At 46.8% G+C, this 20,133-nt stretch overlaps 1 protein-coding gene across 6 annotated transcripts in view; it reads left to right on the forward strand.

Moving 5' to 3' along the window:
• The window catches only part of WNK2 (WNK lysine deficient protein kinase 2), a 113,359-nt gene that overhangs the window by 70,161 nt on the left and 23,065 nt on the right, over nucleotides 1-20,133 (forward strand). For 4 of the 6 annotated variants that reach the window (XM_027888840.1, XM_027888836.1, XM_027888841.1 and 1 more), the window contains exons 12-25: nucleotides 984-1,298; nucleotides 4,065-4,114; nucleotides 6,076-6,241; nucleotides 6,323-6,439; nucleotides 6,616-6,783; nucleotides 6,999-7,044; nucleotides 8,212-8,328; nucleotides 8,773-9,806; nucleotides 11,346-11,409; nucleotides 13,259-13,314; nucleotides 13,395-14,080; nucleotides 14,831-15,045; nucleotides 16,952-17,167; nucleotides 18,076-18,174. In XM_027888840.1, the coding sequence (XP_027744641.1) occupies nucleotides 984-1,298; nucleotides 4,065-4,114; nucleotides 6,076-6,241; nucleotides 6,323-6,439; nucleotides 6,616-6,783; nucleotides 6,999-7,044; nucleotides 8,212-8,328; nucleotides 8,773-9,806; nucleotides 11,346-11,409; nucleotides 13,259-13,314; nucleotides 13,395-14,080; nucleotides 14,831-15,045; nucleotides 16,952-17,167; nucleotides 18,076-18,174 (3,349 nt within the window). The remainder of the gene's footprint in view (nucleotides 1-983; nucleotides 1,299-4,064; nucleotides 4,115-6,075; nucleotides 6,242-6,322; nucleotides 6,440-6,615; nucleotides 6,784-6,998; nucleotides 7,045-8,211; nucleotides 8,329-8,772; nucleotides 9,807-11,345; nucleotides 11,410-13,258; nucleotides 13,315-13,394; nucleotides 14,081-14,830; nucleotides 15,046-16,951; nucleotides 17,168-18,075; nucleotides 18,175-20,133) is intronic. The other 2 variants (XM_027888837.1, XM_027888838.1) reach the window with 1 other exon arrangement.

The following is a 20,133-nucleotide window of genomic DNA, read 5'->3' on the forward strand; positions in this document are numbered from 1 at the left end:
AGAAATCCACTCAGATAAATGAAAATCCCTCTGTCCACAGGGGAGTGTTGGCAGGATTGAGGCCTTTGGGCTCGGCACGTTGAGGGTTAAGTTGTGACTTCAGTGTGTAAACTGCACTAAACTAAGGTAGGACACTGGTGCATACCCAGTGAAAAGGAGTTAATTGTGTCGTTTAACCCAGCTGCTGATTCTACATACATGGCAGATTTCTTAAAATATCCAAAGTCAGGTTATGGGTAGAGTGTATTTTTCGCTGTTTGGACAGTGTGGTAGGCTCACTGAAAGCAGAGCAAAGTATTTGGGAGGAATAATTCATCGCCAGAGGTTTTGAAGTGAGTCCAGAGGAGGCCATGGAGATGCTTCAGAAGGTGGAGACCCCTCTGCTCTGGAGCCAGGCTGGGAGAGCTGGGGGTATTCAACCTGGAGAAGAGAAGGCCCCAGGGAGACCTCAGAGCCTCTTCCAGCATCTAAAGGGGCTCCAAGAGAGCTGGAGAGGAACTTGGGACATGGGCCTGGCAGAACAGGACAAGGGAAAATGGCTTCAAACTGCCAGAGGGCAGGGTTAGATGGGGTATTAGGAAGGAATTCTTCCCTGTGAGGGTGGTGAGGCACTGGCACAGGTTTCCCAGAGAAGCTGTGGCTGCCTCATCCCTGGAAATGTCCAAGGCCAGGTTGGATGGGGCTTGGAATTCCATGCTGGAATTCTGTGATTTTTTTGTTTCTTAGCAAAATACGACTTTGTCCCTAGAAATTAACTGGTGCCTGAACAATGCACACAGTGTCATAATCACATAGAGAGAATCCTATTTGGTCATTTCAAAGGAAGTTTAGTCTCTTTAGTGGTTCCTGAGCTCACCCAAACCCAACCTCACTGCAGAGTTGGGGTCCTTTCTCCGTGGATGCGGGTGACTTTGCTGCCTTGTCACGTAAGTCCCGAGCCCTCCGAGCAGGGGTGTGTGCTAACAGCTCTCATTGTGTTGCAGCCCATGCCTGGACACACTCAGTTTGCTTTGGATGCTGGAGCCCAGGTGCCCGTGCTGCCGGTGCAGCCCTCGATAGTCATGTCACCGCCGTTGCAGCTGCAGCCTGAACTGGTGCCGCCCTGCGTCGCTCCCGAAGGCGCTCCCCAGGTCCATGGCAGCCTGGCCACGGCCAGCCCGCCCGTCCCCATAGACCCCAGCCTGCCTGGCCAGCCCTCTGCTCTGCTGCAGCTCCAGCCTGATCTTTCCCAGCCCCCGGGCCAGCAGCTCCCAGCCCCCTGCTCGGCTGTCCCGGCAGGCGCAGAGACATCTCAAGAGGTAGAGCCCTTCCTCTGAAGTAACTCACGGGCCTCAGCCTTAACCTTGAGCTTCCTCCTCTGTGAAATAGTGGGCTTATGGCACAAGGGAGATTATCCCCTCGCTCTGTTGAGCCGCTTGTCCTGGATGCCGGGCGACTCTGGGTCAGCGAATAATTGGCAATTCCAAGTGATGCTGGAAGCCTCATGTTGTACCTTGGGAAGTGTCTCCTTGAGGGTAGACATTTAAGAGGTTAAGAAATTCTCCTCCCTGTGGGTCAGCGAGAATTTGTTCTGTAGAGTTTCACCTGTGTTTTGTCCAGTCTTGTTTTAAATGTCTCAAGCACTTGTCCAACCAACCATCATTTGCCTTAAGAAACTGCTCCATTATCTGAGCCTTCGTTATGCAAAAGCCCTTCATGTTCCTCAGCTTGAGCCCTATTCCCATTTCATTTAGCCTTGTATCCTCCTGCATTGCCTGAAGTCTACTCTAGCCCTGGGATTTTTGTTTCTTCAGCTATTCATAGGTATTCCTAATTCTCAGTGGTCATATAAGCAGGAACACATGTTAGTGTTTTCCTTTATAGAACTGTCAGCTCCTCCTGTCTGCTATTTTGACTTTTCTTTCCATGCCCATAATTATTTAATCTTCAGTCTTGACAAAACATCGCAGAACATTTCCTTCTCTTCAGCTCCCTGTTAGCAAAGCAAAACAAAAGCCTTGGCGTTTCTACCTAATTTCAGGAAATAAGTCTGATTTGTTCTCCACTTGTGGATGGAAATGTCCCTCTGTGGTTCTGCATTCAGAACTGTTCCTCTTGAGGCTCTGTTCTGAGCTACCTTTCCTCCCGAAGTGTTTCATCTTTTCAAACTGAATCTCTTGGTTCTGCCTGTTCTTCCATGGTTTGTCAGATGCCTTGGCTCCACAGTGCAGCCTGGAATTCCATTGGAGGCACAGCTCAACGCTGCCTCCAGAAGATGCTCAGGAAGGGTGATGCCAACACTAAAGCTGGATTCTAGTTCCTCATTTTTCCTGTCCATCGGTGGCAGATGATTAATTCTTAGCGAATCAACATTCCTGCTGTGATGTAGGACGTTTCCTGGTGAATTTCTGTATTATTTATCTTTGATGGAGCAGGAATGGTAGAGCCTGTCTGTAGTACTTCACTTGCAGACTCCCCAAAAAAACCTGGCTGGGTCAGGCATGTCCATCACTCAAGGTATTCCTTCTCCAGCTGCCTTTTTTTCTGAGTTCACAGCTCATGACAGGGTCAGTGCTGGTGCCTTCAGTGCAGGGTCAATCCTATCAGAGATTCTGGAAATGCGAACAAGCCTCACCGTTGTGCAGTGTGATATGGGGGATACAAGTCATCCTGTACTACCTGAGAAACCCCTGGCCACCCAGGCACATGTCTGTCCTTCACATCCCACATCCCTCAGGACATTTAACTGCTGGTTTGCTAAACTCATTCTCATGTCCATCTGTAAGTTACCCCCTTCTCTCTCGTTCAGTTTAAGAAATCAAGCTAGCATCAAATCCGTGTGCTCCCCCGTGCTGGTTTTCTGACATACATCGGTAAAGTCTTTTTTGGGTGTAAGAGGAGTTTCATACCTGTCTGTGTAATCCAGACGCTGCATGTTGTTGCTCCTCTGCCATAACGTTTTTCTCTCTCCTGTTGTGTTCAGACGTGGCAGCTCTCACATCCCAACCGACCTGAACCGCTCAGGCAAATGAGATTTTCGTAAGGCACTTGGTCAAGTGCGTTACCAAAATGTAGATACATTATGTCTGTGTTCTCACTGTTCATTAATGTTGCAGTTTTACTGAAACTGCAGTCAAGCTTGGCATGGCCTGTGTGTGGTGTTACAGACAAGGAGTGGGGACTCACTGGTTCATAGAACTGGTGAGGCTGACTGGTTCACTGCTGAGCTTTTAACCCCAGCCCACCACTGCTTGAGTGTTAAAAATTGTAGCAGTTGCAGTTCAGGGGCTTGTTCCTAGCTGTGCGTCCATAGAAGGATTTTACAGACATATGTTTGTAAATATATACAAATATATATATAGAATTATATATATTTATGAATATATTTGGGGTGTGTGTATATACGCAGTTATATACACGCACGGGTGTGTGTGTGTCTCGTGTACAAACTGTGTAAGTTTGTTACAGCAGGGCCTGGAGCACCATCACAAATTACGTGGGAATGGGTTTACCTGGTGTAAAAGCCATGCTGTGATGTCTGTCCCAGAGCTGCAACCAGTGAAGAGAGAGGCTTTTAAGGGAAATTTGTGTAGAGAACAAGAGGACGTGATTCGAGGGTGGTGTTCTTAAACAATGAATATCCATGGTTTAATTTTAAGTTCCTCAGAAATTTTCCCACTGAGCCAAACACAATGAAAATATTCCTGGGCATATTTCAGGGAGCTATATAAAGCAATTAAGCAAATTAGCAGATACATTCAAAAATAAAAGACAATGGGTGCTGATGTGGATTTGTCCCTCAATCAGATTTGGCCACGATGGTGAGAACTTTCGTGTTCCTTTCACCATCTCCTCTGCTGTGGAGGCAGTAGAAGGGAGCTGACAGGTTGGTGGCTCTGCTTGAAAAAGTGGTTGATGCCTTGGACAGAAATGATGTTGGGAGGGTAAAATGGGACATTTGTTTTATTTCTTAAGTTCCACAACTGGTTAAACAGAATGGTTTTAGGGTTACTGGTGTCAACAGCAAAAGGTGTGTTTACTCTGCCAATACACGTTTCCTTAAATGAGTTTTTCTTGCATTTTAGGAGCAGCCAATACAGGACAAGCTGCAAACTCTGTCCCAGAGCTGTGAAAGGTATTGTTATTACCTCTTTGGCGTAAGAAATGTTTGCTTTCTGGAGGCTGTTTGTCCTGACCTGACCTGACCAGCAGGAGATGGACGGGGACACATCTAGGGAGAAGCTGGCAGTGTCCTGTGTGCCCATTCTGGCACCTCCAGCTCTTTCAATTCCTTAGTTTGGGTGCAGCATCCTCACTTGGTGCATGTGCAGCAGTATGGAACTTGTCTTTTTGTTAGGATAATTGAAGAGGTACAGCCCCTGGCTTTGATGCTGTTGAACCTGTGGGAAAACATGGCACAACCAGTATAGGTGGGTACACAGTTTGTTCCCTCTTTGGGAATAAGCTGGGTATTCCCAAATCACCTCCTGTAAGGATCCTTCTGCGGGTCTCTTAGAGGGAACAGCTGTGTGTTGAGCTGGATGCCTTGCCCACTGCAGGAGCCAGCACCAACTCTGTCCTTACTGATTGCAAAGCCTTGGGATTAGGATTTTCATGACCCTTTTCTATTTTCCTGAATAGACAGAATAAGTTAATATGAACATTAAATACACCTGTTTCTGACTGTTCTTATTTTACCCCATCACAAAAGATCAGCTGATAGAAGTCAAGGCAACCCTACAACCATAAAGTGGAACCTTTTCCCCAAGAATTTGCTGCTGTCAAATACTGTGTGGAAAAGGAGATCTAACCTTTTCTGTGGCTATAAGTAAGTTAAATATGATAGAACAAAATGAGTGCCTTTTGTAGGAAGGCACACCAAATTTTCAGTCACTTTTTGAGTCCTAAGTCTCCTGTTGCAGAGCTGTGTTTAAAGGTGGCTGTTAAGCACAGCACCAGCACGCTCACAGAGGATGGGCTCACTCTCCCAGGTGAAATTAAAAAAGACAGCTTTGAGCTGGGTTGTGCTTTTGTAGAGTGGAGGGTAGTGGCATGTGCATCACATGGCTGGGAATTGCTCCAGAGATGTGATCTGGAGTGTGTCCTATGCACTAACTGTGTTCACTTTCCCAACACAGGAGTTACACAGACAAGGTGGCTGCAAAGGGAGGAGGAATCAGCTGTTCTGGGCAGCTAGTGCAGAATGAGAAGGGAAAGCCTGGATCTTAGGAAAGGGGGTGGATCCACATGTTAGACTGCAATCCTTTTCTGCCTGTGTGGCTAAATGAACACAGGAATAAATTGTCCAGGAGAGCTATGGAATCTTACAGGAGCTTTTATAAGATCAGTTTACACACACCTCTGTGAGGACTGGTTTAGCCAGGGCTGATCAGCCCTTGGGGTAATAAATGGGCCAGATGGCCTCACAGCTTTCCTTCCTCACTTGTTTTTTTTATGAACCTCAGAAAATTTCCTGTGAATTCACTGCATGTTTTCTGTAGGCCATGTTACAGTAATGTTGTAGCAGCTACTGGCTTGGCTCCTAAAAATATTATACTGTTGCTAGGTGGTCACCTGGGATATTGGGGCACAAAACCTTTCTGATCCTTGAGAGCTGCAGCAAGAGGAGAGGCAGTCTGTTATGGGATGCTGTACTGACCTCATTCTTTGCTCTCTCTCCAGCAAACCCAGTTTGCCCCTCTGCTGGGAGTGCAGTCAGGCAGGAGCTGAGAAAAACTACACCTTGAAATAGTAGGAACTGGTGCAGTTCAGAGAGGGACTGTCAGGATCCCCGAAGTGAAGGCATAAGGTGATGTGGGCGTATATTCAGAGTGATGGGATTTTCCCTGTGGTGTTGTCAGAAACAGTAATAGATCATTTCTTGATAGGTGTGGTAGCCAGAGAACGTGCCTGATGAGAAGTAGTGCCCTTCACACACTGATCATCTTCCAGTTGACTCAGTTGGGCCAAAAAAAGTGCAAATGTGTCCTTTTTTTTTTGCCACCCCTGTTGCTGTGTAGCTTACCTATGTGTGACTCCGTTGTCTGTGACTCTGGCTTTATTTTGGGGTTGTTGTTCTTCCTTTCCCTTACAAAGCTACATGAGTCCAGATGTTGCCTCGGGTAAAGAGATGAGTGACAGCTTTGAAGGAGCACTAGGAGGTGGAAAGCAAGAAGGAAAGTCTTCGAAGAAGCATAAGAAGTCCACGCGAGCTCGTTCGCGCCAGGAGAAGTCCAACAGGCCCAAGCTGACCATATTAAATGCAAGTACAACTCGCTGGAGGGGAACTCTGGGATTCCTTTGGCTTGGCCAGGAATAAGGGTTGTTATTTCTCTGCGTGCAGGTGTGTAACACGGGGGATAAGATGGTGGAGTGCCAGCTTGAGACCCACAACCACAAAATGGTGACGTTCAAGTTTGATTTGGACGGCGATGCGCCGGAGGAAATCGCCACTTACATGGTGAGATGTGACTCCCCACGGGCTCTCAGTGCACCCAGTTCCTTCAGGCAGCTCCTTCTCACATGTGCTTCTTGCCCAAGCTGGCTGGCAGCTGTGGAATGAGGCATTAATCAAAAAAAAACCAACAAAACCAAAACAAAAACTGTTTTCCTCTCTATTTTGATGTGGCCCTGTAGGTAGAGAATGAGTTCATCTTGCAGAGTGAAAAAGAGACTTTTATTGAGCAAATGAAAGATATCATTGATAAAGCAGAAGATATGCTCAGTGAGGATACAGAAGGAGAGCGAAGTTCTGACCAGGGAACGAGTCCCCAACAAGATGCTGATAGGCTGGAAATGAGTGAGGTAAGAAATGCCAAATAAAGTTTTTTAGTTTGATTCATTTCTCTTTACAACCAGATACCGAAAATTAGTTTTGCATCCCATGTTCAAAAAAAGAAAGGAGTTTCTTAGCTAGAAAAAGAATGCTTTTCTTTGTTAAGCCTTACAATGTGAGTGCTCCTTGGGATGCTGCTCCTCTTGCACTGATACAGCTCATTCTTCTGTTGTTTCTTTAACAGGAGAAGCGTCAGTCTCAAGTGAAGACACCTGTGTATCAGCAAAATGGTAAGTGTGCCTTTGAATTTTTAGTGAGAGGTGTCCCTGCCCATGGTGTAGGGGGTTGGAACTAGGTGGTCTTTAAGGTCCCTTCCAAGCCAAACCATTCTATGATTCTATGAATACAACCTAATCTCGAGCTTTGAGGCAGTGAAGAGTTCATGCAGAGGTTTGCAACCACTGATGGTTGGAATATATCTAGAAATAAGGGTGTAATAGTGGTCCCTGCTGTTAGCAAACTGGAATATCGCAGGGCTAACTGGGATGGAGGGAACATTTGGGCATGTTTAGGGATGCCCTGAGTGACACAAGCTTGGTGGAGAAGTCAAGAAGGTGCGGGGAGGCATCCTCTGAGCACAAACAATAAATATATTTACAAGAGGAAGCCAAAAGATTACATTTGCATCAGTAATTTAATGGAAGTGTCTAACCCCTCAGTTTCCAGCTACTCTGGTATTCCAGGGGGGAAACTATGTTGGCATTGCAGGAGTATCTTGGCCTCTAAACACAGCTGTATCCGAGGGGCTGTACAGACAGATGGGATGGGCAGGGAATTTGCCCTTGGTTCTCTCTGCAAGTGCATGGTGGTGGGATAAATGAAAGGGACCCGGGTATCAAGCCTGTCTGAGTTCAAGAAGCATTTGGACAACGTTTCCAGGCACACGGTAGGATTGCTGGGGTGTACTCTGCAGGGCCAAGATCCTGGTGGGTCCATTCCAACTCAGAATATTCTGTGAGTCTCTGATTCTCTGCTGAAGGCTTGCCATTTACATGTAAGGCTTTGAGAGAAGGTGTAGAAGGAAATATTAGCAACAAAACTTTCAACATGGAAAAATTCAGCTGGATAAACTTGAAAAAATTAACAGATTTGCCACTGTGAGAAAACTGCCCACTGTTCCACTAATGAAATGTTCATGTATGTAACTATCACCCTTTTAAAAGCATGAATGCCTGAAAATAAATTTTCAAATAACTTAAAATATTTGGCAGAATTGGGAGGCACCAATGTCTGCCTTGCAGAAGGGATGAGGATCAAATTCAGAGCCATTGGTCTACTCTTGGCTGATACTGTAGAAGTTCTGATTTTCTTTCTGAACATAGAAATTAAGGTTTGGACAGGATTTGGAGACAGTGGAAACCCGTATGTTTACTTGTGTTTTTTTTTTCCATCCCTAGTTTTGCACACTGGAAAAAGGTGGTTTATTATATGTCCTGTGGTGGAAAATCCAACTACGGATGCCCCTGAGTTTTCTCCTCCAGTACCTCCCAGTGCCCAGCAGGCAGAAGGACCAGGTATGTCCAAACTTCCAGAAATGTCTACTCTGGAGCTGCTGTGTTGTCTCTTCTGTCCTCACCTGACTTAACTGTGATGATTTCACTTCATTAACTTGGAGGAAGAAAATGATGAATTTTAAGTTGTGCGTTTACAGAGTGATCCTGGTATAGAACCCAACTGGGAATCTTCATTTGAGCTTCAGAAAAGTGTTGGTATTTTAGGTCTGCTGTTAAGTAGATGAAGTCCTGGTTGCTGCAGTGCCTTTTCAGTGAAGTATTTTTTGCATAATCTGCAGATTCTAATTTGATGTGCATAACAGCTATTTTCTGGTGGGAAGCTCTAGGGGGTTGTCCCTGCAGCTGGCCGGGGGGTGTGGCTGTGATTTTGTTTCCTTAAAACATTCACCTTTTGTTTATGTTCACCTTTTGCTTATGTTCACCTTTTGTTTATGTCCTCTCTAGACCCGGAGCAGGATGAGCAGCCCGTGAGCTCCGCAGTGACAGACATGCCCGGGGTCGGGGCTGGCCAGCAGCTCCCCCTGCCCGCAGGGGTCTGTGACAGCCCCCTCAGAGCTGCTCCGTCCTTGGCACCAGCTCCCGCTGCAGCAGCTCCCACCAGCGCCCCGAGCCAGGCAGAGTTCCCAGCCCCAGCACCGCTGGGATCAGCCCCCAACATCCCGGAGCAGGCGGCGGCCGGCGGGGCCCAGCTGGAGTACCCCCCGGCCCTGGCAGCCATGCCCCCTCAGCCGGGGGGGCTGGAGGAGCCCCCCGACGCCGCCCCCACGGCCCCCCAGCCACAGTTGCCGGCGGATGAGGCCGCGTGCGTGCCCGACGTGGAGATCGCCTGCTGCAGCGTGGGGCCGCACAAGGCCGTGCCCGCCGCTCCCGGCCCGCTCCCGGCGCTCCCGGACGCCGTGGTGCTGGAGCGGCAGCCTGTGGCGCAGGCACCGCCGCTGCCGGAGGGCGGCCAGCCCGGCGCGGGGCCGCTCGGCTTCGCTGGCCAGCCCTTCCCCGACGGGCTGGGGCTGGCGGGGTCGCAGCTGCAGAGCCCCACGCAGGTGCCGCTGGCCCCGGCACAGCCGCTGCCCGTGGTGCCGCCGGCACAGCCCGTGCCCGGCCCCGGCGCGGGGGTCGGGCTCCTGCAGCAGCAGAACCCCCCCGGCACCGCCGCCGAGTCCGACGGGGAGGGACCCCCCAGGGTGGACTTCGTGGACAACACGATTAAAAGCCTCGACGAGAAGCTGCGCAATTTGCTGTACCAGGAGTATGTCCCGACTTCCTCTGCGTCGGCCGGGACGCCGGACACCTCTGTGCCGCCCGAACAGGGGGACGGTGAATTCGCCTTGCCGCCTTTTCCTGAAGAACAAGCTCCTGCGTTGGCGTTGGATGGGAGAGAACCGGGCTACAACGTCCCAGACACCGGCCAGGAGGTGAAAGCTGCTGCCAAGCCACCGGCGCCCCTCGTGCCATCCGAGCTCTTGCCCTGCCCACCGCCGGTCAGTCCCACAGCGGTTCTGCCCTTTGTACCCCCAAACCCAGCCTGTAGGGCCAGCACTGGGGCACAGCTCAGCACCCACGTGCCTGCAGTAGGACGTGTGTACATCTCTTGCTTCCCTAAGCATTTTCTTGTCTCTGCTCCAGAGCATGTTGCCTTTACTTGTTGACTGGCTTTCCAGTGTGAAAGCTCTCTTAAATTTTTCCTGTTGGATGCATCCCAGCTGATTTTACAGAAAGGCAGACTTTTCTTTTGGATTTAAAAGTGCTATAATACCCTAATTCATCTCCTTTTGTTTCCTCTGTCCAAAGCAGGCAGAAATGTGTTCATTTCTTTGTAGTTTAAGAATGCAAAACAAAAGTGGTATAGTTCTGATGAAGAGGATTGTGCCTTAATAGGAATTTTAAGAAGTATAAATTACTGGCAGTGGTTACAATTCCTACCTTCCAAGTCAGTCTGGGTAAAGCAAACACTTCAGGAGCCTTTGCCTTGTCCACACGCTGCAGCCAAAGGCAGTCACTCCATAGGTGTCCTGTTATGGTTTCTTTTGTCTTCTCCTAAGCTTGTCAGAGCAAGACTGCCCTGGAAGCCTCTAAGGCAGATGGGAGCAGGTGGTCTGGGGCAGTGGGTACTCAGTGTCTCTATTGAACCCCCATGTCATGTTCTTTCAGATAAAATCTCCAGTTTATTAAATCAGCAGATTTGCAGAATTTTGTGCTGGAAGATCAGTGTCTGTTCCAGGCCCTGGCACAGGTTGCCCAGAGAAGTTGTGGCTGCCCCATCCCTGGAAGTGTCCAAGGCCAGGTTGGACGGGGCTTGGAGCAACCTGGACCGGTGGAAGGTGTCCCTGTCCATGGCAGGGGGATGGAACGAGGTGACCTTTCAGGTCTCTTCCAACCCAAACCATTCTGGGATTCCCTATCTTATTTTAAAAGTAACATTTCTGGAGATAACTCCACCCCTGCTAGCAAGGCTGAAGCTGTTCCTGATGGACTGTATCAGCTGCTTGAGAGACACTGTACGGTGCAGGAAAGTGGCTGCACTTGAGTGGCTGTTCAGAGTGTGTTGTTTTCTAATGGCAAATGACTTTCTACAGCAGATAAAATTCTCTCTCCGTGCAAGGCATTGTGTCTCTCCAGTAATTGGAGTTTGTCCTACTAAAATCAGTGCCAATAAGGAAAGAGAGATAGAACTTCTGCAGGCAGACATACAGATGAAGAATGTGCAGTCTGGCTGGAAAAGCAAACCAGAACAAAACCTCACGCATGTATATGTATAATATACTGGGTTTTAGTAGCTTGGGCTGCAGTTCCCACTGTGTCACTTCCACTGCTTTATTTCTTCCAAGGAAGGAAAAAAATGGAGGAGTTGGAGGCAAAACTCGAAGGCCACCTCCACAGGCACTGTGAAATGGTCTAATATTCCCTGATAGTGCGAGGGCAGCGAGGGGGAGCGAGGGAAGGAGAACACAGTGCCATTCTGCTTCGTGAGTGAGACTGAAACTGTGTTTCTTTTTTCCTTTTCCTGGAAGTTTGACCAGCCGGAGGTCACCACCATCGGTCCACATCCCTCGGAAGCAAGAGGTGGGTCAGCAAGCGGAACAGGTAATGCTCCTTCACCCAGGCAGCTCTGCCTGTTCCCAATCCCTGCTCCAGGTCCCCTCCCTGCTCACCTTGTCCTGACTCCAGAGCACTGCCCAGCACTGCTGTTTAGGATCCTGGTTTTGATATAACCCATATTAAGCATCTCATTTCTGTCGACCTTCCTAAAAACTCCTTTTCGGGCGGATTTCTTTTAAGCCATGAGTGCAGTTCCTGTCTCTGGTGTAGGTGTGGGGTATTCCCATGGAAAGCTGCGTTCCCAAAGGTCAGTTTCCAGTGCTCTTTAAGAGTCCCTCAGAATTCCCAGGTTTCATAAAATCGTGTTGACAAAAATAGCCCTGATTGAGGGTCACCCCTCTGGGAGAGTGTGTGCTCTCAGGTTCTGCCCTCTGAGCCACTGCTGGCTTCACATGAGGATTGTGTCCCTGCCCTCACACCGACCTCAGGGGCGAAGCTAAACAGGAGTCAGATCCTCCCCATCAGAGATTCCAGAAGAAAAAAACAGAATGAGAGTTAATATCCCTGTACCCCTGCGGTCTTTGGGGAACTGTAACAAAGGTGGCACTGCAGATATTGTCACTGTTTAAAACATTTCATTTTGGAGTCATGGTAACTCGTAAAAAAGGGAGGTACCAATTCTGGAAAGAATGTTGTATGGGAACAGCAGATTTTAAACAACTGAATTCAGTGGGAGTTTATTGTGTTTTTTATGGGGGGTTCTCAAGGGAGTCCCATGGAGCACTTCTCCTTAGGTGCTTGTAAATACAATTCCTACAGAATCATAGTAGGAACCACAGAAAGAACCTGGGTATTTGTTTAGCTGTCTACCTATTTATTTACCTCCATTCACCTATTTATTTGCCTGAGTTTACCAATTAATTTGCCTCCATTTAGCTTTGTTGAAACTCTTAGGAAGTTTTGCAGGCTGAGGAATGCCACACTGCCCCTGCTGTCATGGTTGAGGTTGGGGAGGGCTGATAATACATATGTCTCTTGAGATCATGGCAGATCTGGCTGCCAGTTCTGTGTGACAAGCTAGGCCATTCTGGTCCTGGTGGATTTTGATTGTCCCCTGCTTTTAGGGCACTGTGAGAGGGTTTTGGGTAGCTGGCATCCGCTCGTCTCCCTGCAGGCAAAGAAGACCATTTGCAAGTGCTGTGTAGTAAAATCAGTGTATCTTAGAAACCGTCCAGCTTTGATGTATGTCACCATTTCAGAGCTCTGAAGTGACAGATTTGGCTGTGCCCTTGCTCTGTGCAGTGTGTGCCATACAAATGCAGCATTCTCAAAAGCTTGTGTGCATTGGTCTGACTTTAAAACCCGTGTCCAGGGTGGGAAATAATGACTGATTAGTCCTGCCACTAATATTGTGCTTCTGGTGTGATTGTTGTCCAAGTGGCCAACTTTTGGGCTTATAATTTCCTCTTTCAGCAGTGTGCATGTAACTTCATTTCAGGTTTGAGGTGTGGATGTCACAGGGAAGGTGTGAGACATTGGCCCGTCCGTGGTCGTTTTGTGTCTCTGAGACACCAAGAACACTGTAGGAGTCAGACCCAATGTACCATGCAGGTTTCATCCTTCTTTAGATTTTCTCCTTAAAAATTTTCAACTGACTAATGAAATTCCACACTTCTATTGTTATCTGAAATCCCCAAATCAATAGGTCTGCCCACCTGCAGATATTTTATATTGCCATTGCTATTGCCTCCTGCATTATAGATCCTGTATTACAAAGATTGGGTATGTAAATTATTCTTCAGTGCTACATTTCAGTTCATCACAATAAAAATATTGGCTTTTATTATATAAAAACATTTGAGGCATTAATTATTTTGTTTCATCTTTAAAACAGGACCAGCTGCAACCATCACTTCAGCTCCTGCTGCTCCAGCAGAAGGTCTCCTTCAGGTAACCAGAACTCGGAGCAGTTTTGATTGTGCTCGATGGTTACAGTGACTTCCAAAATTAATCTCTCTTATTTCCTGCAGGTTGCACCTACACCATCAAGCATAACTCCCCAGCTGGAAGCTTCCCAGAGGAGCGAGGAGGCAGAGAGGATGGCTTCGCCCGCGCACACGGAGAGCGTACTGCGGCGATCGACAGCAGATGGGGTGATGAATAACCTTCACAGGGACGGCTCCCTGGACTCTGGTTCCTATGGCAAACAGGCCGAGGCTCAGGAGAGCGGCACCCCAGCCAAAACCATTGGCAGGTTCTCGGTGGTCAGCACGCAGGATGAGCTGACTTTGGCGTCCCCGCACTGCCTGAGGTTCTCGGCGCCGCCGGACGTGTACCTGGACGAGCTGCCCTCCAGCCCGGACATGAAGGCTGCCGTGCGGCGGGTGCAGACGGCCTCGTCCGTCGATGTGCTCTGCGACCAGGCTTCCAGCGACTCCGCCGACGAGCCCTTCCCTCGGCAGCCCGCTGCCGCTGCCCAGCTCTCCCCGCCCAGCAGCAACGCAGCCACGGACTTGATCAAAAAAGCTGCTGCTTTCCTGCAGAGGTCCGGCAAAGGCGGCTCCCCAGGCCTGGAGTCGCCCAGCGGGCAAGGGGCGAAGATTCCCACCATCAACATAACGTCCTTCCACTCACAGTCGTCCTACATGAGCAGCGACAATGACTCAGAGTTTGAAGATGCCGATATGAAGAAAGAACTGCAGAACCTGAGAGAAAAGTATGTTGGGTCGCGATAAATGCGAGGGAAGCTTGTGTTGCCATAGCTTGGCAGCAGCTCAGCTTAGGATGAGCAGAGCTGTGATAGTAAACTGGTTCTGGGGGGAAGCGGTCTCAGAGGAGGGTTAGATTAGATTTGGAAAAAGGTTCTTCCCCCAGAGGGTGGTTGGCACTGAACAGGCTCCCCAGGGCAGTGGGCACAGCCCCAAGGCTACCAGAGCTGCAGGAGGGTTTGGACGATCCTCTGGGACACAGGAGGTGACTCTTGGGGTTGATCCTGTGCAGGGCTCAGGATTGGACTGGATGATCCTTGTGGGTCCCTTCCAACTCAGCGTGTCCTGAGATTGTGTGAAATTAGGCATCACTGAGACCCTCCTCCAAATGTCACAGTGTGTCCTTCTGTGCATCACCTTATGTGCCAGTTCCATATAGAAAAATAATTCATAGAATCACAGAATGGGTTGGGTTGGAGGGGATCCTAAAGCTCATCTTGTGCCACTCCCCTGCCATGGGCAGGGACACCTTCCACTAGCCCAGCTTGCTCCAAGCCCTGTCCAGCCTGGCCTTGGACACTTCCAGGGATGGGGAGTCATCACAGGTCAACAGTTACAACTTCACATACTTGCAGTTGATTGTCTTATAACCAAGGGCTGTTTTGTTTCATCTTTTATAATGAATTACCCTGTCAACATGTGGTGCTTTGTCAAATACATCACTTGCAGAGTTGTGGTTTTTTTTTTTTTTTTGGTAGGCATATGAAAGAAATTGCTGAACTCCAGACCCAGCAGAAGAATGAGATCGAGGCACTGTATATTCGGCTGGGGAAACCCCTTCCTCCCAACCTGGGCTTCCTTCACTCTGCCCCGCCCAGCGGCCGGCGCCGAAGAACCAGCAAAAACAAATTGAAAGCTGGGAAACTCTTAAACCCTCTGGTCCAGCAGCTCAGGAGTGGAACATCAAGCACAAGTAGGTGCACTGGGATGCTTCCTTATGCCTGTTGCTTGTGTCAGTTGTGGCTCTGCTGTGTGATGGCCGGGACTGCAGGGAAGGATGGAGTTCTTGTTGGGTTTGGACAGTTTTATCCCAGCTCCCAGTGCTGAGCCATCCCTGCCTGCTCTGCATTAGTTACAGCGCTTGGCAGAGGAACAATATTCCACTTTAACTTGGAAAACAGCCTGGTTGCATCTCTTCCTTTGTCCAAATGCTATTTACTGATGTTTGTATTCACTTATTAGGTGCTGTATCTTCTTCTTGTTTACTTTTCCCTCCCAGATGCCATATGAAAGAGATGGGATTGCATTTGCTCCCCCAAAGGATGGGAGGTAAATGCAGTTGTTAAACCACGAGGTTTTGACCATCTGAAGTAGTGTGAGATTTTTGACACAGTAGTGCAGTCTTGAGTTGTTACCTCTTGGAAAAGTGTAACAATATAATTGAGCTGGGAAGTGTCAATATACCCCAGTACCTCTTTTCTTCAGTGAAATGTAAACTAAAGTATGAATAATTTCTCTTCAGCTTAGTTCACACTGTTATTTAGGGGAGCAGAGCATTTCCAGTATCCACCCCGTGTTTCAAACCTGGTGGCTTTTGTTTTCAGTGTCCCCTTTGAATTTTATTTCATCAATCAGGTGCAATAGACAGGATGTTTAGGAGGTTTTTGCTTTTAGGTAAGGATTTCAACTGAGATGGCAAAAACAACATTCAGAGGCAGTAAGTTCTGTGGCCCATCTTGAGTCTGAGTGTTCTTTCCCTCAGGGACTGAAGGAGTGGTCAATGCTTTCTACCCCTTGAGCTGCAGTTTGCCTGATGTCCGTGGTTTTCACTTCCTTCCCCTGTGATGACATACTCAGAATGGCAATTCTGTCCTTGGGACATTCATTTTCCAGTTGGTTTTTGGGTTGTCTCTAGCTGTTTTCCCTCTCTCTATCCAAAAAAACTACATCTCTCTCCACTCACGGATCTTGGCTTATATCCACGTGCTACCTTAGTCCAAAGAATTTAGGCTTATTTCTGCATTAAATGTCACAATTCTCTTTTTTTTTAAATCCTTGTCATCCTCAATTGGAGCCCAGAAATCTGCTCAGTCAGGTCACTGGTGCACGCTCTCCTTCATTCATTCCTTTCATGTTATTTTCCAGGTTTTGAGACACTGTCTAAAGTTCCCATCACCTTTGAGAATCTGTTTTCCTCTCTGAATCTTCTCACCCTGGATTGTTTAGATTCCCCATTTCTTTGGCCTTCCTCAGTCCTTTCTTAACATTGTTGATGTTATTGTAATGTCGATTCTCTGGTAAATCCATGTAACAACGATTACAAGGGTATTTTGCTTCTAAAGTGTCTTTACTCAAGATATCTGTGTAGACAGAAGTATAGATACAGAAGTATACATACAGATATTATCTAGATATCTGTAGATATTTATTTATCCATAAATATGTAGATAGATGCACAGATACAATTATTTATTTATAGATTATGTATGAAATTATAAATGAATAGATGTAGAGATGCAGGTCTTTATATAGAGATATGAATTTGCACATTGATACTTTGGGTAAAATATAGAATATAAAAATATATAAAACATTTAAAATATAGAGAGAGAATATATAATATATAAAACATAGAAAAACACCAGAATACACCCAAATACTCTGTAATCATGTGTTACATGGATTTATCAGCAGAAACATCTACCAGTGGCAATGAGAGTTGTACTCAGAGAGCGATAAACACAAATTTCCACACGTCTGCAGCAACTTTTTATTCCTCTCCGTTTGCTTAATTTCCCCTTATTTTCAGGCTGGGATTTTTGTCTGGTGGTTTCCTGGAGTGTCCTGTTGCATTATGTTCTGTCTGTTTGCTCTTCCAGGTAATCTTTCAGACTCTAAAGACTCACCCCACAAAGAAACAAGTAAATCCCAGCCGGGCTCCCCCGAAGCAGCCGCGGTGACGCCCCCCACACCCCCCACCTTCGGGAAGGCTGTGCAGACCCAGCAGCCCTGCTCTGTCAAAGCCTCTCTGTCCTCTGACATCTGCTCCGGCCTGGGCCCCGATGGAGCCGACGCCAACGCAAGCTCTGGCCAAGGTGATTTTTCTTGCCGGCTGTTTCGCGTCTCTTTCCAGCACATGCTAAATTTAGTTCCCTTCCCTTAGGCTTGAACTTTTTAGGAGTGATAGAGGAGCGTGGAACCTTTGAGAATCCAAATTACTGGCTTGTCTTTAAAAAGATCATTGCGGTGTTGTCAGAAGAGCAAAATTAAAGTATCTTTCCGAGTGTTACCGACGCTCGAGAAGGCGTGCCCGAGACGTTCTTGATTTTTAGGAAGGAAATACCTTTCAGTGGCTTTATACTGACACCTTCTCTGGAGTCTGCCTTACGGATTCCTGAGAAAAAAAAAATGAAAGGAAAACAAAAAAGATACAGAAGGATAGGAGACTTGTTTCCTTTGGTTCGTTCTTTTTAACCCCTCGATTCTGGTAGACCCCGAGTTCCTAATTATAAACTACTAAACTGTCTTGGGTGCAAGGGAAAATAAAAACAAAACTAAAAGAAAACCAAAGCCATGGGGGCCAAATTATGTTTCCTTTCTCTAAGGGGTTCACTTTGTGCATGATTTTGGAGTCCCAGCTGCAGGACTGTAGATTGGCTGTGCACCCCAGCCCCCACCTCTGAGACCTCCGTGTATTGCCCCCGTTGTAAGGCTCTGACTGATCTTGTTGCCATGCATATGGGAAGTTCTAATGATGATTAAAATACCTTCCTCTCATTGCACATCCTGCCAAACTAATCTACAAAGTATCTATCTGTCCTCTTCTGCTGTTATTGCATCCTTTGTGTATGGTCAGTGAACTTGCTCCTCTTTGGCAAAGTTAAGGGGGAGATGTGGAGGTTTAACTAACAAAGCTGATTTGACTGATGGTTTAGGACATCTGATCACAGCTACTTGTACTTTATAAGTGTCTTTGTTTTCTTCCCTTTATATTCATTTGCAGGCTGGACGGTTTTCCACCAAACGTCTGAGAGAGTGACCTATAAATCTAGTAGCAAACCTCGTACCAGATTCCTCAGTGGACCTGTGTCTTTGTCCATCTGTTTGTATTTGTTCTTTTGTATTTTATCACAGTCCATCTTTCTTTTACCCCCTTTTTCCAATTCCATGGTTTATATCTCTAATATGTTTGGCAGGATGCCCCTTTTTTCTGAAACATCTTTTCTTTCTTTTTCTCTTTCTTTTAAGTAATCATCATGAACACACCTTATTTATATTAATTTTTCATATGAAAGCTTTTTTTGCACTGCTTTTGGCTCGTGCCTGGGCACCAAAAGCATGTGTGGAAGATCTCATCATTTATTATATATAGCCCGATGGTAAATTTTACCCTGGACTTACCAAAGCTTTTGTACTTTATGTGATTTCTGTTGAAGTAATTTTATTTGCAATGTGGCAAATATACATGTCTGCTGTCCCGGTTCCAGCGACAACAAAACGAAATCCATCCTTCTGTAGACGAATGGTCTCTTTCACACATGTTTGGACTCTGAAGACATGCATGTAGCAAGCTGATACAGTTCTAGAAGGTCACTGGAGGGTATAACTTCCATACAAGGGCTGTATTAACACAATATACAGTACTGTTTATATCCACTCTATTTTCTTTAATTTTTTTCCCTCCCCGCTCTTTGCATGTGGAAATGCTGAGACAACAGTGCTCCAGCTAGTTCTCTCCAAATCTGTGTCCTAGGTGGGCTTTTCCCCATGTCACTTTAATTCCTTTAAGCGAGCAGTTTTTGATGTTACTCGTAGCAGCAGGAAGATCTGGTTACTCCAAGGGGGAGTCCCATCACCTTTTTGTGTAAGCTGATCTGGCTGAAGCACTTGACTCAGTTTATTTTCTTATGACCTTATGTGACCTCAGAGATGAAGTCAATTAGCAGTTCATCAAAGCATAAATAAGTAAAAAGCAATATCAGATTTTTAGATGATACTTGGAAATGGATTGTTAGGATCCAGGAGTTCTGTCTCAAATAACTGTGCACCTTCTATTTGTACCCTATTCGTCTGATTTCTTAAGTAATTGGCAATTCCACCAAATGCTATCAAGCTATTTATTTAAAAAAAATTAAGACTTTTTTACCCAATTGTAGATGCTGCTTTTTAGGCAAACGGATTTTGCTTGTACAATAAAGATATGTTGTGCTGAACAGGTACTATAGGCCACTTACATATAACCTTAAAAAGGCTGATGACGTTTTTGAGGAAGTGTTTGGTTAAATAACTGCGGGTTTGCATTAATATTGGAGTTCTGCATCGCTCATCACTCTCCAAGTGGTTCAGATCAAAGCCACAAGACCGCTCAAATACACTCCTCCTAATTTTACGAGTAAACAGTATTCTAAAAAATAATCTTGATTTTTTTTGTTGCTGTTGTTGTTGTTGTTTGAGCTCCCTGAAAGCCCAAGCACTCAGGTTCTTGAAAACTGACGTTAACTGAATTTCTTATCATGTAAGTTTTTAACAACTCGTGAAGTCGTGAGACGATTTTGCATTCCGGGATTTTTTCTGAGAACCTGAGGGGAATTCTCAGCTCTTGAATGTTCCCATTTGGTGTTACAACGGCCACAGTAATTTCTTCCTCTGCACATGTAATTGCCAGAAGTCGTTTCATGAATCTTCCAGGGAATTATGATTCAGTAGGATCCAAAAAGACCGGGAGATGGCAATTAAAAGCCAGCGTATTAAAAAATGTTTGGGTGCATGGCTATTGTGAATGAAACCAAGGGAATATGCAAATCCTTCGAATGGTGAAGTTTTCCTGAGGCTTAAATAACTCAGCATGACTAATTGCTTTCTGTTCTCAGCCCATCTGCTCGCTCGGGTTCTTCTGGGCGTCGTGCTCAGGAGGAGGTTTGCACTCCCCCCCATTCCTGAGTCACACCAGGAGATGGACCACGTTTCAGGCATCTAACCCTGACACATCGATCCAGAGTCACCACTGAGCAGATTCAAACCCTGAGAGCACAGCCTGTGGTTTCCAGTGCTGCCTCTCACT

Source organism: Empidonax traillii, unplaced genomic scaffold, assembly GCF_003031625.1.
Source record: "Empidonax traillii isolate 1590-97213 ecotype Southwest subspecies unplaced genomic scaffold, ASM303162v1 scaffold246:size859669, whole genome shotgun sequence".
Classification (NCBI taxonomy): Eukaryota; Metazoa; Chordata; class Aves; order Passeriformes; family Tyrannidae; genus Empidonax; species Empidonax traillii.